The sequence below is a fragment of the Pristiophorus japonicus genome, chromosome 18, assembly GCF_044704955.1.
Source record: "Pristiophorus japonicus isolate sPriJap1 chromosome 18, sPriJap1.hap1, whole genome shotgun sequence".
NCBI classification, from domain to species: domain Eukaryota; kingdom Metazoa; phylum Chordata; class Chondrichthyes; family Pristiophoridae; genus Pristiophorus; species Pristiophorus japonicus.
In genome coordinates this window covers 23,415,567-23,434,460 of record NC_091994.1, presented here as the reverse complement: position 1 = coordinate 23,434,460, position 18,894 = coordinate 23,415,567, and the positions used below count along the sequence as shown (strand labels likewise).

At 41.3% G+C, this 18,894-nt stretch overlaps 1 protein-coding gene across 1 annotated transcript; it reads right to left on the bottom strand.

Annotated features, from left to right (window-relative positions):
• Positions 1-2,546: 2,546 nt before the first annotated feature.
• Positions 2,547-18,054, bottom strand: LOC139229162 (diencephalon/mesencephalon homeobox protein 1-like). Its single transcript, XM_070860823.1, has 4 exons — positions 17,822-18,054; positions 16,902-17,080; positions 7,390-7,669; positions 2,547-2,908 (listed from the first exon to the last, which is right to left on the bottom strand). The coding sequence occupies exons 1-4, from the start codon at positions 17,988-17,990 to the stop codon at positions 2,547-2,549; spliced, it is 990 nt and encodes a 329-aa protein (XP_070716924.1). The 5' UTR covers positions 17,991-18,054.
• Positions 18,055-18,894: the final 840 nt, after the last annotated feature.

Here is an 18,894-nt window from a genome sequence, read left to right as displayed (position 1 = left end):
GACTATCAGGCCCCGGGGATTTATCGGCCTTTAATCCCATCAATTTCCCTAACACAATTTCCCGCTTTATAAGGATATCCTTCAGTTCCTCCCTCTCACTAGACCCTCGGTTCCCTTGTATTTCAGGAAGGTTATTTGTGTCTTCCTTCGTGAAAACAGAACCAAAGTATTTGTTTAACTGGTCCGCCATTTCTTTGTTCCCCATTATAAATTCACCCGAATCTGACTGCAAGGGCCTTACGGTTGTTTTCACTACTCTTTTTCTCTTCACATGTCTATAGAAGCTTTTGCAGTCAGTTTTTATATTCCGGGCAAGCTTCCTCTCATACTCTATTTTCCCCCTCCTAACTAAACCCTTTGTCCTCCTCTGCTGTATTACAAAATTCTCCCAGTCCTCAGGTTTGCTGCTTTTTTGGCCAATTTATATGCCTTGATGTGATGCTGTGATGCCCTCCTGCAGTTGAATAGCCTGCCTGTATTCGGTGCCTTGGTCCACACTCGGTGAGGATTCAGAGAGCTGCCACCTGTAAAGAACCTTCCTCTAGCCCAGGAGAGATGAGGAAAGTAAATTAGCAAAATATAAAATCCCCTCTGAGTAAATAATACAGGAGATCAGCAATATTGGGATGGGTTACAACAACTTGCATTTATATGGCGTCTTTAATGGAGTAAAACGTTCCAAGACATGACACAAAATTTGGCACCGAGCCACATAGAGAGATATTGGGGCAGGTGACCAAAATCTTGGACAAAGAGGTTTATTGTAAGGAGTGTCTTAATGGAGGAAAGAGAGACGGAGAGGTTTAAGGAGGGAATTCCGGAGCTTGGGGCCCAGGCAGCTGATGGCACGGCCACCAATGGTGCAGCGATGAAAATCGGGGATGCACAAGAGGTCAGTATTGGAGGAGCACAGAAATCTGAGGGTCGTGGGGCTGGAGGAGATTACAGAGATAGGGAGAGGCAAGGACCATGGAGGGATTTGAAAACAGGGATGGCGAATTTTAAAATCGAGTCGTTGCCGGACCGGGAGCCAATGTAGGTCTGCGAGCACAGTGGGTATTCAATGAGCGGGACTCGGTGCGGGTTAGGACATGGGGCCCAGAAGAGCCGAGGGCCCAGGGGCAGCACGGGCCAGCCCACACTGCGATATGTGTGCACACTGGGTCCGTGCAGCAAAGCAGGTCTCCAGTCGTCCTGGTTAACCCTTGCCACTGGATAAAGGCCTAGCTCTGTCAAGCCCGTGTGGTGGCTGATGTGCAACGGCAACAACACACGTTTTTTTAAAAATCCACACACGGGCATCTTCCATCCCTTCAATTGGAGTTCAGGACTGGAACATCGGGTCTTTCATTGAAACATCTGTGAACTCGTGGAAGCAAGTCATCCTCGTTTGAGAGACCGCCTGTGAATGATTATACTTCGTAATGGGGAGATTGCATTCCAAACTGCCTGATTCAGTTAACGGTCACTTAATAATAACTTTTATTTATATAGCACCTTTAACGTAGTAAAACGTCTCAAGGCGCTTCACAACAATTTTACAACACGTTAGATATTGACCATTGAGGGAAAGAGAGAAAAAGCGTGAGAAGGAAGTGTAAAAAGAGGTTAAAGGCTCGGATCCGAAGCAGCAGCCAAAATGCGCACACAGGCGAAAAAAAAACTTTAAAAAAATTCAAATTACATTGTAAATAATACAATAAAGAGTATACAATAGGAAAATCAGTCTAACAAAGATTAATTATAATTAAACAAAATTGAATATACCATAATTATAAAGTAAGTTAAAATTAGAAAATCAGCAATTGAAGCGAATTAAATCAGTTATTAGCTTTCTTTAAGATGCATTCCCTGTCCAGTGATTCAATTAATCTTGAAGAACCAATCACTGTCCTCCATCCTTGTGATGTCGTCATTTTATTACTTTTTATTTCTCAAATTATATATAATTTATATATATTATAAATACAACTTATCTTGTATGTAGGCAGTGTTTTAAGTGATATAAGTGGATAGACTAGAGAAGCTGGGGTTGTTCTCCTTAGAACAGAGAAGGCTAAGAGGAGATTTGATAGAGGTGTTTAAAATCATGATGGATTTAGAGAGATAAAGAGAAATGGTTTCCAATGGCTAAAGGGTCGATAACGAGAGGGCACAGATACAAGGCAAAAGAACCAGAGGTGACATGAGGAAAAACTTTTTTACGCAACGAGTGGTTAGAATTTAGAATGCACTGCCTAATAGGGTGGTGACTACAGATTCAATAATAGCCTTCAAAAGGGAATTGGTTAAATACTTGAAGGAGAAAAATTGTCAGGAATATGGAGAAAGAGTGGGACTAACTGGATTGCTCTTCGAAAGAGCTGGCAGAGATTCGATGGGTGAAATGACCTCCTTCAGTGCTGTACAATTCTATGAGAAGTAAAATAATTCAATAAAACAAAGGAATTTCATTTCAATGTAAACTCATTTTATTTTTTTGTTCACTTTCAAATGTTCTACTATATAAAAACATCGACATATTCGATGACTAATGCAAAGGCTCTTTAATATTGGAGGTTAAAGCCCAGCAAATTAGCATGTTGTTTGGCATGTCGCAGGCTCCCCATGCTACTGGGTTTTGGGATCGAGTCTGATAATTTATGGGAGTGATGAATGAGCGAGGTGGGATGAGCTTCCAGAGTATGGGAAAGCCTCTGGCAGTACTTGGGGTATAGGGCAGGTGCCGGATTAACATTTGGGTTTAGAGCAGGGATTCCATCATGGGACTCTGGCAGGAAAAAACTTGCCAAAACCATGTGATGTTGAATTTGATCCTGTAGACCTGCTCCATGTTGTTGTAGAGTGGGACATTCTGGTCTCTGAATGTTGATGGTTTCATCAATTAGTCCAATCTTTGCAATGGGACCTGTCAGAAACAGATCATACAGACGATTAGTCAGGAACAGTAGCATAGTGGTTATGTTACTGAGCTAGTAATCTAGAGGCCTGGACTAATTATCCAGTGACATGAGTTCAAATCCCACCACGGTAGCTGGGGAATTTAAATTCAGTTAATTAAATAAATCTGGAATAAAAAGCTAGTGTCAGTAATGGTGACCATGAAATTATTGTAAAAAACTCATCTGGTTCACTAATGTCCTTTAGGGAGGGAAATCTGCCGTCCTTACCTGGTCTGGCTGATATGCAATTCCAGACCCACAGCAATGTGGTTGATTCTTAACTGCCCTCTGAAATGGCCTAGCAAGGCATTCTGTTGCACAAGGCGACGGCTCACCACCACCTTCTCATGGGCAATAAATGTTGGCCTTGCCAACGACGCCCACATCTCATGAACAAATTTTTTTTAAAGATTCTTTTTAAAAGACAAAGTTCATATTGTGAAATAAATACAGGCAATCAAAACACTCTGTGCCACAGGAAGATGAAACAGGGATTCCTGCACAACCAATCCCCACAAGTTCCCAATCTTAATCTAGCTGTATGGGAAGGTTATTGCATAATTAGTTACAGAATAATTAATGAAAGGGGTGAAGGAATTTATCTAGGTTTATCTTGCAGACCTCTTGGGACAGTGTCGGTCTCTAGGCTGGGAAGGTTCATTGAGCTCCTAAATGGGAAGGGAAAAAACAGCCAGGATTCCCCCCACCCCGATTTCTGTTTACTGATATTTTCTGGAAATGCATAGCTGTGATGCCCTCTACTGTTTAATAGTCTACCAACGCACTCCATTCATGTTCACACGCCAAGAATGGTCACTTGGGCAAGGTACCAGAGGGCTTAGGCAGTCAAGGAACAATTTGTCGTGAAGACAGAGTCTTTGTCCTTTATCAAATAAGAAATGTACTTTCTGACATGCAATTTTGAAATAACTAGAGCGAAGATGGAAGTTGACTTCAAATGTCCAGCTTCAAGATCGAGAGGCCAGGAGGCAGATTGTCTACGGGGCCAGACCAGGTTTATAATCTCTAAATTAGACGAGGCACAGAGGCTTCGTTCTAGGTGCAAATTAAATTGTACATGGTCATAGCATTAATGGGTGTGCAAGACCTGGATGAGGTGGGAACAACCTGCTTGTCAAGTCATTCTATGCATAATCTTTTATATCCTTGATCTTGACTGATTGACAGCCTTTGGACTCGATAACTATAGGAGAGTTTTCTGGGGTCTTTAGTTCAGTTGAATTTGTGAAGCTAAAGTGTATTATACTAAGAGTTGCTTATTGATTCTGTGGATTATCTTAATTGTAAATAAATCTGACTAGTCTACTCCTGTTAATTTACAGTTGCTAAATTCGAATTATGGGATAATATCTTTTTTTGTGCGAAGAAAACCTTCTGTGCTGTGTTATTCCAATTGCTTAATTCGAATTACTTGATAACTTGATTTTTGTTTTAGTTCAAAACACAAATTGTCATGGGTAGACTGTATACATGTCAGCCTGAATGTAAGGTAATGTAACTGTACTACATAGCACCTTTTGCAGAAGACAGAACATCGTGAGCATTCCATGTAACCTCTGGTATGTTAGATTTTAATTCAAGGATAATTGCTATCCTTCTCATAATACGTTTCAAGGTGCAGGGTCTGGGCCAATGGAAAACTTGGTTATGGAAACTGTCTCACTGCCATGAGCTCCAGACAAATCTTTTGGGAGAAAGTCTACCTTGTATCCACACTTTGTTGCTATAGTTAGTAGCATTTGTAGCACTGCAACACAAGTCAGCGCCTTCAGAAGAAGAATATGGTAGGGCGGAAGGGGAAGTGATAGAGGATATCCAGATATTTAATAGTATTGACATCAAAACCATGGCAACAAAGTACAGATACAAGGTAGACGTTTATCTTTTTTTAAAAAGGGAACCAATAGAATGTAAAAATGTTAAGCTTGTGTGTTCTGTAAACTTCAGTAGGGTCTGAATTCAACATTATTGTGCCCATTTTCCAGGCATAAATTGGTGCAACGATAACTAATTTATCAGGGCAGAGACCTGTGCCCAATCTGCACTGGCATTTGGGCCACTTCTAAATTTGTTGGAGCCTTGTTTTTAGGTAACCCTGGCTACCGCCTGAAACGAGCAGTGTTCTAAATGTTACGGAGAACAGCTTCATGCTCATGGACTGGTATTAAATTTAGAAACCAAATTTAACTGAATTATTGCCTGGACTAAATAGAAGGGCATGTATTACTCTCACTGTCTACAGACAAAGCTTGCATCTGGCCCCTTGGCACATTTCAGGAGGTACACACAATATTGGAGATAGCAACAAAATGACCGCCCCGTCAATTTAAAGGTGATAGTATAATGAAAGAGTGAATGCATTCCTGCTAGTATGGAGTGTGATCCCTAACCTGAGTTAGAGCTTTTGTAGTCATCTCAGGTTTGGCTTATTCTTTTCCAAGTGTGCATTCAAAGAGCTCTCCACACATTCAATTGCATTCTTTTGGGAGTCAGCAAAGTTCAGATCACACATCACACATATACTGTGCAATTACCATTTGTATGTGATTTTAAAATTCTTTTACATGTACTTAGATTCAAAGGCGGATCATACTAATTAGAGTTAGCTTGTTCAACCTTATGACTTTCGTGTTATTCAAAAATAAGTAACATCATAATAAATAGTAGATGGTCGGGAGGAGTGGCCCTGCTTCTCCTGACTCCACAGAATTTAAAAAAATTATTATTTTTTTTTTAAACGACCTTTTTTTGCCACTGAAGAGTCCTGAGCCAAGCAGGTCTGACAGCTGGCCCACTCATCACAGACCAATTTCAGCGAGATGACCTAAAACAGGCATTAGACCCCTCATTTGCATAAGTAAGAGACCCAATGCCTGTTTTAAGCAGCCGCCAGGAACGCCTGAAAAATTGTCCAATTCGGGTGGGACGTTTTTCAGGCTTTCTTGGGGGTGCAGGTTGTTAGTCCCCGAAATTAAGCCTCGCTGTGCTCGTTTTACTCCCATAAAACAGATGCAAGGTCCAATTTCCACACAACTGAACCCAACAGAAGATCCATAACAGATGTAAAATTGGTAACAGCAGTTTTCTAGCCATTATCATTGCTTTTGGTTTGTACGTTCCCTAACTCTTCAGTTCTGATTTGCTGCTATCGTACTGTAAGACAATCAACAACATGCAACAACAAAAGTGGTAAAATATTGACGGCAAAAGTGTGACTGAAAAGCGTGGCAACAGGAAGTACAATGAATGTACACAGGAATTGCATGCTATACAAAACATTTAATATAGATAGACAGATATGGATGTACAGACACAAGAACCGAGCTGAAGAGAGAATCTGAAACAATGCAGTCTTCAGCTTCTTACAAAAGCAAAATACTGCGGATGCTGGAAATCTGAAATAAAAACAGAAAATGCTGGAAATACTCAGCAGGTCAGGCAGCATCTGTGGAGAGAGAAACAGTTAACGTTTCAGGTCAAAGACTGTTCGTCAGAACTGGAAAAGTTAGAGATGTAACAGATTTTTAAGCAAGTGCAAGGGCAGGGAAAGGGGGGAGGGGAGGAAAGAACAAAAGGGAAGGTCTGTGATAGGGTGGAAGGCAGGAGAGATGAAGAGACAAAAGGGATAAAAACATAGAAAATAGATGCAGGAATCGGCCATTCGTCCCTTCGAGCCTACACCACCATTCAAGATGATCATGGCTGATCATTCAACCTCAGTACCCCATTCCTGCTTTCTCTCCATACCCCTTGGTCCCTTGAGCCGTAAGGGCCACATCTAACTCCCTTTTGAATATATCTAACAAGCTGGCCTCAACAACTTTCTGTAGTAGAGAATTCCACAGGTTCACAATTCTCTGAGTGAAGAAATTTCTCCTCATCTCGATCCTAAATGGCTTACCCCTTATCCTTAGACTGTAACCCCTGGTTCTGGACTTCCCCAGCATCGGAAACATTCTTCCTGCATCTAACCTGTCCAATCCCGTCAGAATTTTATATGTTTCTATGAGATCCCATCTCATTCATCTAAATTCCAGTGAATATAAGCCTAGTCGATCCAGTCTCTCCTCATATGTCAGTCCTGCCATCCCGGGAATCAGTCTGGTGAACCTTCGCTGCACTCCCTCAATAGCAAGAATGTCCTTCCTCAGATTAGGAGACCAAAACTGCACACAATACTCAAGGTGTGGTCTCACCAAGGCCCTGTACAACTGCAGTAAAACCTCCCTGCTCCTACACTTAAATCCCCTCGCTATGAAGGCCAGCATGCCATTTGCTTTCTTTACTGCTTGCTGTACCTGCATGCCTACGTTCAATGATGATGGTGCAAGGCAAAAGGAAATGGTAATGGGACAAGCTAAGAAACAAAAGATGAGTCTAGATGAGGTATAAATGGAACTGGCAGAATCATCAACAGCTGCCTTACCTGTGTTTGCTGTAACTATATGCTTTGCTTTCCTTTCTTTGCCACCCAGCTGTGTAGCCAGAGTTGTGGTTCTTATTACAGATGTTGTTGGGTTATCTATGGAGCCACAGAATTCTAACGAGCCTTTTTGTTGGATGTGATGTTTGTCTGTTTCCAATTTGATTTTCCTTTCTCGCATGTCACCCTTCTTCATCCGTTTGTTTTCTTCCATCAGAAGCTCATCTTCCTCTACACTGCGTTGATGCTTGCGATACTTGGCTCGTCTATTTTTGAACCACACCTAAATTAGATGAATAAGTAGTATTTTTGTTTAAAGGCATGGACTTTTTCTGAATTTTGGTGCAAATGTGCTTCACAGTTCTAAAATGATGATTGGAAAGATGTGCACTATGTATAGAATGAGTCACAAACCCACATTGGTGAACTCCCTGGTGAATCAGGAAACAATTCAATGTATTTTTCAAGGACTCCACTGGGTCAGTGTTTACTGCACTAGCAAGCAGTCTACTCCATAAGACAATGGCTTTGAGTACAAAGAGATTGTTTCCTTATGTTAAGTTGGCTCAATTTAGAATTAGGTTCTTCTGTTCTGAATTTGCATAAAATATGTTTCAGATTTTCAGTTGATTCACAGAATAGTGCTTGTGATTTATAGTTATTGGTGTACAAGTTAGAAGTGGGTACACAGTACATCATGTACAGGATTTATTTTCTGGGATTGCTTGGGACATAGCTTCCTCCGCAAAAGGTTGAGACTTTATTTGGTGCATTTTGAAGTCAAATGGTAAACATTGGGAAACGGGCGCAAATTGCGCCCATTTTGAAAAGTGTTTATCTTCTCTCCTCCCCCCAACCCCCCACCCACCCAAGGTTTCCACAAACTTATTTGCATATCGCTCAACACAAAATCTGCCAAGCACCAGCACAATCGGGCTGGCAGCATTTTAAAACGTCATTTGAAAAAACAAACATTTTGCTGTATAAAATATTCCTTGATATATTTGAGTGGTATCTTGGTAAAATTTGACTAATACAGCTGAAAATGAGTTAATCATAAAAAATAAACATTTTAAATCAGTGTCAATCCACCACCTGTGAGTAACCAGATTTTAAATGAATGAAAATGATTATAAAAAAGTATACAAAACTATTTTCTAGTTAGACATGGAGGTCAGTTTCCATATGTGTGCCAACAATGCCCACCTCCACATCTCAACCATTTCTCTTGATTGCACAGTCACCTCTATTATCACAATGCCCATCCAACATCAAGTAGTAGATGAGCCAGAATTCCCTGCAATTGAATATTCAGAAGCCAAAGCCACCTTATTCAGCTCGCATTTAAAAATTTTGTAATCCTTGCCACTGACTTTTTCCCTTTTCCAATCTGACTTGAGCATATAAATCTCGGCTGACACTCCAGTGCAGTGCTGAGGGAATGCTGCACTGTTGGAGCTGCTGTCTTTCAGATGAGATGTTAAACCAAGGCCCCATCTGCCCTCTCAGATGGGCGTAAAATATCCCATGGCACTATTTTGAAGCAGAGCAGGGGAGTTATCCCTGGTGTCCTGGCCAATATTTATCTCTCAATCAATATAAACAAAAAAACAGTTTATCTGGTGTTTGTGGGAGCTTGCTGTGCGCAAATTGGCTGCCACGTTTCCCACATTACAACAGTGATTACACTCCAAAAGTACTTCATTGGCTGTAAAAGCGCTTTAAGATGTCCAGCGATCGTGAAAGGCGCTATATAAATGCAAGATTTATTTTTTACTCACTCAGGCACAACCGGACTATGCATAAATTTGGTATTATACCTGACCCAGAACTGAACTTCAGACTCCACATCCCATTCATTGCTGAAACCTCTTACTTGCTGTCCATTACTTTGCTTGACTTCACCTCACTCCTACGGCTACCAACACTCTCATCAATGCTTATGCTACTTCTAGATTTGACGTCACTAAATCCTTATTGCCAGTCTCCAAAGCTCCACAATTCCAACTTGTCCAAATCGCTGTTGCTCACACATAGTCCTGCTGGCCTCTCAGTTTATTCCTAGCAGACCACTGCCAGCACCCTGAGTCCGCCCCCCACCCCGAGTCCGCCCCCCACCGCATCGAATTTAAGATCATCCTTATTTGCATTAATAATAATTACGCTTATGAGAGGAACATTTTTATGCCATGAGATTAATGAATATATAACTGAGTTTTAATCAAAGTAAGCAATGGTAATAGGAATGTACTTTATATAATGACAATGGGGATCATGATTGGATGAGGATCATAGAAATATAGAAAATAGGTGCAGGAGTAGGCCATTCGGCCCTTCGAGCCTGCACCGCCATTCAATGAGTTCATGGCTGAACATGCAACTTCAGTACCCCATTCCTGCTTTCTTGCCATACCCTTTGATCCCCCTAGTAGTAAGGACTACATCTAACTCCTTTTTGAATATATTTAATGAATTGGCCTCAACAACTTTCTGTGGCAGAGAATTCCACAGGTTCACCACTCTCTGGGTGAAGAAGTCTCTCCTCATCTCGGTCCTAAATGGCTTACCCCTTACCCTTAGACTGTGACCCCTGGTTCTGGACTTCCCCAACATTAATAAGAACATAAGAACAGGAGTTGGCCATCTAGCCCCTCGAGCCTGCTCCGCCATTCAACAAGATCATGGCTGATCTGGCCGTGGACTCAGCTCCACTTACCCGCCCGCTCCCCATAACCCTTAATTCCCTTATTGGTTAAAAATCTATCTATCTGTGATTTGAATACATTCAATGAGCTAGACTCAACTGCTTCCTTGGGCAGAGAATTCCACAGATTCACGACCCTCTGGGAGAAGAAATTCTCAACTCTGTTTTAAATTGGCTCCCCCGTATTTTGAGGCTGTGCCCCCTAGTTCTTGTCTCCCCAACCAGTGGAAACAACCTCTCTGCCTCTATCTTGTCTATCCCTTTCATTATTTTAAATGTTTCTATAAGATCACCCCTCATCCTTCTGAACTCCGAGTAAAGACCCAGTCTGCTCAATCTATCATCATAAGGTAACCCCCTCATCTCCGGAATCAGCCGAGTGAATCGTCTCTGTACCCCCTCCAAAGCTAGTATATCCTTCCTTAAGTAAGGTGACCAAAATTGCACGCAGTACTCCAGGTGTGGCCTCACCAATACCCTGTACAGTTGCAGCAGGACCTCCTTGCTTTTGTACTCCATCCCTCTCGCAATGAAGGCCAACATTCCATTCGCCTTCCTGATTACCTGCTGCACCTGCAAACTAACTTTTTGGGATTCATTCACAAGGACCCCCAGGTCCCTCTGCACCACAGCATGTTGTAATTTCTCCCCATTCAAATAATATTCCCTTTTACTGTTTTTTTTCCCAAGGTGGATGACCTCACATTTTCCAACATTGTATTCCATCTGCCAAACCTTAGCCCATTCGCTTCACCTATCTCAATCTCTCTACAGCCTCTCTGTGTCCTCTACACAACCCGCTTTCCCACTAATCTTTGAGTCATCTTCAAATTTTGTTACACTACACTCTGTCCCCTCTTCCAGGTCATCTATGTATATTGTAAACAGTTGTGGTCTCAGCACCGATCCCTGCGGCACACCACTAACCATCGATTTCCAACCCGAAAAGGACCCATTTATCCCGACTCTCTGCTTTCTGCCAGCCAGCCAATTCTCTATCCATGCCAATACATTTCCTCTGACTCTGCGTACCTTTATCTTCTGCAGTAACCTTTTGTGTGGTACCTTATCGAATGCCTTTTGGAAATCTAAATACACCACATCCATCGGTACACCTCTATCCATCATGCTCGTTATATCCTCAAAGAATTTCAGTAAATTAGTTACACATGATTTCCCCTTCATGAATCCATGTTGCGTCTGCTTGATTGCACTATTTCTATCTCGATGTCCTGCTATTTCTTCCTTAATGATAGCTTCAAGCATTTTCCCCACTACAGATGTTAAACTAACGGCCTATAGTTACCTGCCTTTTGTCTGCCCCCTTTTTTTTTTTAAAAACAGAGGCGTTACATTAGCTGCTTTCCAATCCGATAGTCCAGAGAATTTTGGTAGATTATAACGAATGCATCTGCTATAACTTCCGCCATCTCTTTTAATACCCTGGGATGCATTTCATCAGGACCAGGGGACTTGTCTACCTTGAGTCCCATTAGCCTGTCCAGCACTACCCCCCTAGTGATAGTGATTGTCTCAAAGTCCTCCCTTCCCACATTCCCGTGACCAGCAATTTTTGGCATGGTTTTTGTCTTCCACTATGAAGACCGAAGCAAAATAATTGTTTAAGGTCTCAGCCATTTACACATTTCCCATTATTAAATCCCCTTTCTCATCTTTTAAGGGACCAACATTTACTTTAGTCACTCTTTTCCATTTTATATATCGGTAAAAGCTTTTACTATCTGTTTTTATGTTTTGCGCAAGTTTACTTTCGTAATTTATCTTTCCTTTCTTTATTGCTTTCTTAGTCATTCTTTGCTGTCTTTTAAAATTTTCCCAATCTTCTAGTTTCCCACTAACCTTGGCCACCATATACGCATTGGTTTTTAATTTGATATTCTCCTTTATTTCCTTGGTTATCCACGGCTGGTTATCCCTTCTCTTACCGCCCTTCTTTTTCACTGGAATATATTTTTGTTGAGCACTATGAAAGAGCTCCTTAAAAGTCCTGCACTATTCCTCAATTGTGCCACCATTTAATCTGTGTTCCCAGTCTACTTTAGCCAATTCTGCCCTCATCCCACTGTAGTCCCCTTTGTTTAAGCATAGTACGCTCGTTTGAGACACTACTTCCTCACCCTCAATCTGTATTACAAATTTAACCATACTGTGATCACTCATTCTGAGAGGATCTTTTACTAGGAGATCGTTTATTTTTTGTTTAATTATTCCTGTCTCATTACACAGGACCAGATCTAAGTTAGCTTGCTCCCTTGTAGTTTCTGTAACATACTGTTCTAAGAAACAATCCCATATGCATTCTATGAATTCCTCCTCAAGGCTACCCCATGCGATTTGATTTGACCAATCGATATGTAGGTTAAGATCCCCCATGATTACTGCCGTTCCTTTTTCACATGCCTCCATTATTCCCCTGATTATTGTCCACCCCACCGTGAAGTTATTATTTGGGGGCCTACAAACTACGCCCACCAGTGACTTTTTCCCCTTACTATCTCTAATCTCCACCCACAATGATTCAACATTTTGTTCATTAGAGCCAATATCATCTCTTACAACTGCCCTGATATCATCCTTCATTAACAGAGCTATCTCACCTCCTTTCCCCTCTTGTCTATCTTTCCGAATTGTCAGATACCCCTGCATGTTTAATTCCCAGTCTTGGCCACCCTGCAACCACGTTTCAGTAATGGCCACCAAATCATACCCATTTGTAATGATTTGTGCCGTCAACTCATTTACTTTGTTTCGAATGCTGTGTGCGTTTAGGTAAAGTGTTTTAATACTAGTTTTTAAACCATGATTTTTAGTTTTGACCCCTCCTGCAGCCTCTTTATATTCATACATATTGTCCCTTCCTATCACCTTGTGGTTTACACTTACCCCAGTGCTACTCTGCTCTATTGCCTCCTGCCTTTTGCATTCTTTCTTGGGGTTCTGTTCATCTGAGCTCTCACCCATCCTAACTAGCTCAGAGCCCTCTCCTGGGTTCCCATTCCCCCTGCCAAGCTAGTTTAAAGCCCTCCCAACCGTACTATCAAAAACACCCGCGAGAACATTGGTCCCGTCTCTGTTGAGGTGTAACCTGTCCGACTTGTACAGGTCCCACCTACCCCAGAAGCGGTGCCAATTGTTCAGGAAACTAAAGCCCTCCCTCCTACACCAACAGGAGAGTGGAGACCACCAGTTCCAACTGTCACAGGATGGGAAAGTGGAGAGCACCAGTCCCAACTGTCGCAGGATCACACGTATTAGGTAGCATTTTCTGAGGCTCTGAAGCACCTGCACACCGTCGATGCTTTATCAGAAAATCAAGAGTGCACAGACCATGAATTCTCTAAAGTATAAGCTCTCCGATAATAAATAACAAATCTTTATGCATCAATCCAATCAAACATAGTCAGGACTGCTGACTTATGGTGACTGCAAAAATTTCAAATCCCATTTTAATTAGGCAGGGTTCAGGGATTTTTAACAAAATTTTACCAATTGCATTCTGCCTGTCTGTTTCTCGTTTACTGGTTTAAATTAACTAAATAGTTCAAATTCCATCACTTGGGTTTCCAATAGTTTTATTGGTGTTTTGGGAATCAGATTCTGTCCATTTTTCTGTGAAAACTATAAATCAGTAATATTTTTCTTGAGTATTAGTGACATCATCGTAGGCTTACATCCTAGGGTCTTAAAAGACGTGGCTGCAGAGATAGTGGATGCATTGGTTATAATCTACCAAAATTTCCTGGATTCTGGGGCAGTCCCAGCGGATTAGAAAACTGCAAATGTAACGCCCCTATTTAAAAAAGGAGGCAGACAAAAAGCAGGAAACTATAGACCATGTAGCCTAATATCTGTCATTGGGAAAATGCTGGAGTCCATTATTAAGGAAGCAGTAGCAGGACATTTGGAAAAGCATAATTCAATCAAGCAGAGTCAGCATGGTTTTATGAAAGGGAAATCGTGTTTGACAAATTTTCTGGAGTTCTTTGAGGATGTAACGAGTAGGGTGGATTAGGGGGAACCAGTGGATGTGGTGTATTTGGATTTTCAGAAGGCATTCGATAAGGTGCCACATAAAAGGTTACTGCACAAGATAAAAGTTCACAGGGTTGGGGGTGATATATTAGCATGGATAGAGGATTGGCTAACTAACAGAGAACAGAGAGTCAGGATGAATGGGTAATTTTCCAGTTGTCAAACCATAACTAGTGCGGTGCCGCAAGGATCGGTACTGGGACCTCAACTATTTACAATCTATATTAAATGACTTGGATGAAGGGACCGAGTGTAATGTAGCCAAGTTTGCTAATGATACAAAGATGGGTGGGAAAGCAAATTGTGAGGAGGACACAAAAATTCTGCAAAGGAATATAGACAGGCTAAGTGAGTGGGCAAAAATTTGGCAGATGGAGTATAATGTGGGAAAATGTGAGATTATCCACTTTGGCAGAAAAAATAGAAAAGTACATTATAATTTAAATGGAGAAAAATTGCAAAGTGCTGCAGTACAGAGGGACCTGGGGGTCCTTGTGCATGAAACACGAAAAGTTAGTATGCAGGTACAGCAAGTGATCAGGAAGGCAAATGGAATGTTGGCCTTTATTGCAAAGGGGATGGAGTATAAAAGCAGGGAAGTCTTGCTACAATTATACAGGGTATTGATGAGGCCACACCTGGAATACTGCATACAGTTTTGGTTTCCATATTTAAGAATGGATATACTTGCATTGGAGGCTGTTCAGAGAAGGTTCACTAGGTTGATTCCTGAGATGAGTAGGTTGGGCCTATACTCATTGGCGTTCAGAAGAATGAGAGGTGAGCTTGTCGAAACATAAAAGATGAGGGGGCTCGACAAGGTGGATGCAGAGAGGATATTTCCATTCATAGGGGAAACTAAAATTAGGGGACTTTGGTCCCTATTTTCCCCAATAAAGATCTCTGGCATCCACTTACCTTTACGTACGATTTTCTCCCCACCATCAGTGCCAAAAGAAATGGCAGTTTCCCCGACCTGAAAGCTATTTTTAGTGCTGCGCGACCTGAGTCCGTTTCAGGGGGCGGAGCTTACAGTTTGGACCGAAAATTTACTGCACATGCGCTTTAAAAAAAAAATTCACTGCGCGTGCACTGTAACAAAAGTATGTTGTGCTGTCTTGCGTGGATGAGCTTCAGCCAGGGATAACAACGGGTCAGTTCGGCTGCGATGAAAAGTTTCTCCCGGAAGGAAAAGGCTACCCTGAATGTTTTCTGAAGGCTCTTCTTGATGTGGTGCTTTGCCTGTAGTTTGGGAGAAGAGGATACTCTGCATTTTTTGTGATGTGCCTGGAAGTAGCTTTGGAAATTTAGCTGGAGTTGGAACTTTGAGGGAAAAGGCTGCTCGGGGAAGATTTTTTTCCAGTTTGCTTGCAGTTTTCTCACCCATGGAAAAGGCTCAACGGTAACTTTTATTTTGCCTGGTTTACTTTTAACCTCCAGCTATTTGCTCTGAAAAGCGTGGAGGATCTTTGGCCAGGGATAGGCGTGGGCCAGCGCCAATTTCATAAAGTGAGGGCAGGGTTTTTACAAACGGTCTTTAATGTCTCTGTGCACGGTTTTTTAAAAAATGGTGGTGGGGAAAATGGCCTTAATGGCTAGAAACGGCACGTATTCACCTTTTTAATGATCAGCGGCAAAATATAAAGCGCCAAAAACTCTGGCGCTGATAGTTGGCGCCGGCACCCAAACATTGGGGAAAATTAGAACTGCCCTTCTATGCAAAAAAAAAAATAATTTTTTTTAAATTAAAAAAAAAAAAAAATCGCTGGGTACCAAAAAATCGGCGTCCAATGGTGGGGAAAATAGAGGTCATAGTCTCAGAATAAGGGGCCCCCCCATTTAAAACTGAGATGAAGAGAAATTTCTTCTCTCAGAGGGTTGTAAATCTGTGGAATTCTCTGCCCCAGAGAGCTGTGGAGGCTGGGTCATTGAATGTATTTAAGGCAGAGATAGAGAGAGATTTTTGAGCGATAAGGGAACAAAGGTTTATGGGGAGCGAGCAGGGAAGTGGAGCTGAGTCCATGATCAGATCAGCCATGATCTTATTAAATGGTGGAGCAGGCTCGCGGGGCCAAATGGCCTACTCCTGCTCCTATTGCTTATGTTCTTATGAACTGGCTTGGAGGAGTTACTGAGCCCAGCATTGCGAGGGAGGTAAGTTTACAAATACAGTTAAAGCTTCACAATTATTGCATCAACCTTGGCTAACGACTAGAAATCTCACATTTTCAGCTTCCAAAATATTTTAACATGCCAACAGAATTTGACAGATAAAATCAACATTATCATAATTATTTGCAACTGTTCCCCAAGTGTGAATAAGACTTAATTTACAATATTCTATGTATTCTGCACATCACTTTTCATAAAAGCACTAATGAAAACTATTGGTTTCACTGGGTACTTCAAAATAATTTCTCCGTTTCCTGAAGCTGGAAGGATTAGATGGTGTTAGATGTGGCTTGTTCCACAATGATCAATAGCCCTCTTTAATTGGCTGACAGGAGTCTATTTTCACTGAAAGGAATAAAACAATATTAGACTTGCCTTTCAATTCACCCCATTGATAATATGGAGCTACACATAATGTGATGCTTTAGCTATCATCTGGTGCCGAACTGGCAAAGTTCTTGCCCAACAAGGGGCAGTTTCAATAACGGGCAATCCTGATACTCGGATGTGCAACCATCTATCTAGAAAGCTGACCCATAGAATTTCTATCAGTCATACTGTAATCTCTGGCCACCCCTGAACATACCTGAATTCTTGCCTCTGGAAGGTTGACGTACATTGCAAGCCTCTCCCTCATCTCCACATCAGGGTAGTGTGTTTTCTGAAATGCTCTCTCCAGTGCCTCCAGCTGCTGGGTTGTAAAGGCTGTCCTGCTCCGTCTCTGTTTCTGATGACAACTGCCGTATCTCGCTTCTAGAATTATTTCTTCAAAACATTAATAAACATCTGTTTAAGTAAAATAAGTCTGAATAATTCACTTCGTATACAATATAGGTACTACCCTGTTACACCCTTTAAGAACTATAGTAATACTTAGATAACTTAAAAAAAATGTGTTCTCATCATGTGGTTGACTCTGGTATTTATTGCCTTTCCTTAGTTGTTCGGAGTGGGTGGGAGTGGGACGACTTCATGCGATCATTTTTCTTTACGCTTCTAGGCCACTTCAAAAGGTCATTAAAAGTCATCCACTTAGTGTAAACTAGCATTATGTTTGGACAGACCAGATAAGGGTGGCAGGTTCTCTTCCCTGAAGGATATTAGTGAACCAGTTGGAATTTTCCAACAATCTGGCAGCTGTCATTGTATTATTTTTGGTGCTAGCCAATAAGTCACCAAACATATTGAATTGAATTCAACCCATGTTGAATGTTAAACTTTTGACCTCTAGGTTCCTAGTGCAGTACCATAATCACTACACTACCATGTACGGTAATGTAGTGGTTGTTACTGGACTAGTAATCCAGACACTCTAAAGATGGTATGCGAATGCACCCTTGGTTATCTCCAAGCTTTTGACTTGGAGGCAAAAGTGGCATCATTTGAGGCTAAGCTGATCATTTAAAGTTGCAAAACACAAGTATTAATATAACAATTGAGCAGCAATCACTGTTTCCACTATCATTATCTTCTCTTTTACTCTATGCCAGAATAATGAATACTTACCAGCTAAATGTTCAGCCACAGTGAGGGTTTGAATAAATGGCTGCTGCCCTTGTGACTGCGTTTGCTGTAACTGTTCATTCACCTGCTGGTGCAAGTAAAATCCTGCAGCCAGGGAATTCATGCTCTGCAGACAATGGCTGTTCTCTCTATAATAATACACTGTGTTCATTTTCTTTGGGAAACTTCGCTATAAATAGAGATGTGAACTTTGTTCTTTCTATTTTTCAAATTAATATTACCTAAAAAAGGAGAAAAAATTGTATTATTCTGCTGGATATATTAGATTTACAAAACGTTATCGTGTTTGGTTTTTCCCATTCCCTCATTGTACCTTCTATGGCTAGAGAGGAGACAGAATGATAATTCTTCACTGTACTGGAGAATGTTGAAAAAGTTTGTAATTGACAGAGCATTGATTAACAGACTTTATACAGGATTATGGATCATAATTCAGTGGTCGCACTCTCACCCAAGTCAGAAGGTCATGAGTTCAATCCCCAATCCCCATTCCAGAGACTTGACCACATAATTCAGGCTGGCACTTCAGTGTACTGAGGGAGTGCTGCACTGTTGGAGGTGCCATCTTTCAGATTAAATGTTAAACTGAGGCTTTGTCTGCCCTCTTGGGTCGATGTAAAAGATCCCATGGCAATATTTGAAAAAGAGTAGGAGAGTTCTCTCAATGTCCTTTGACAATATTTATCCCCAACCAGTATCACTAAAACAGAATATCTTAGCATTATATCTCATTACAGTTTTGGGACCTTGCTGTGCACAAATTGGCTGCAACGTTTCTGTACAGTGCAACAGGTACTACACTTCAAAAGTACTTCATCAGCTGTGAAGTAGTTTGGAGCATTCTGAGGTTGTGAAAGGTGCTATATAAATGTAATTTCTTTTTATTCCAATTTTAATTGAGTAACTCATATCAGGAGACATCATGTTATAATATAACTACAATCAAATCCATTTCTATCCAACACACATATGTACAAATCCATTTATAAGCAAGGTTTTTGTGAGTTCCAGTTTTCCCTATTCCTTTTGAAGATATTCTAGCCCATTTTAGTAAA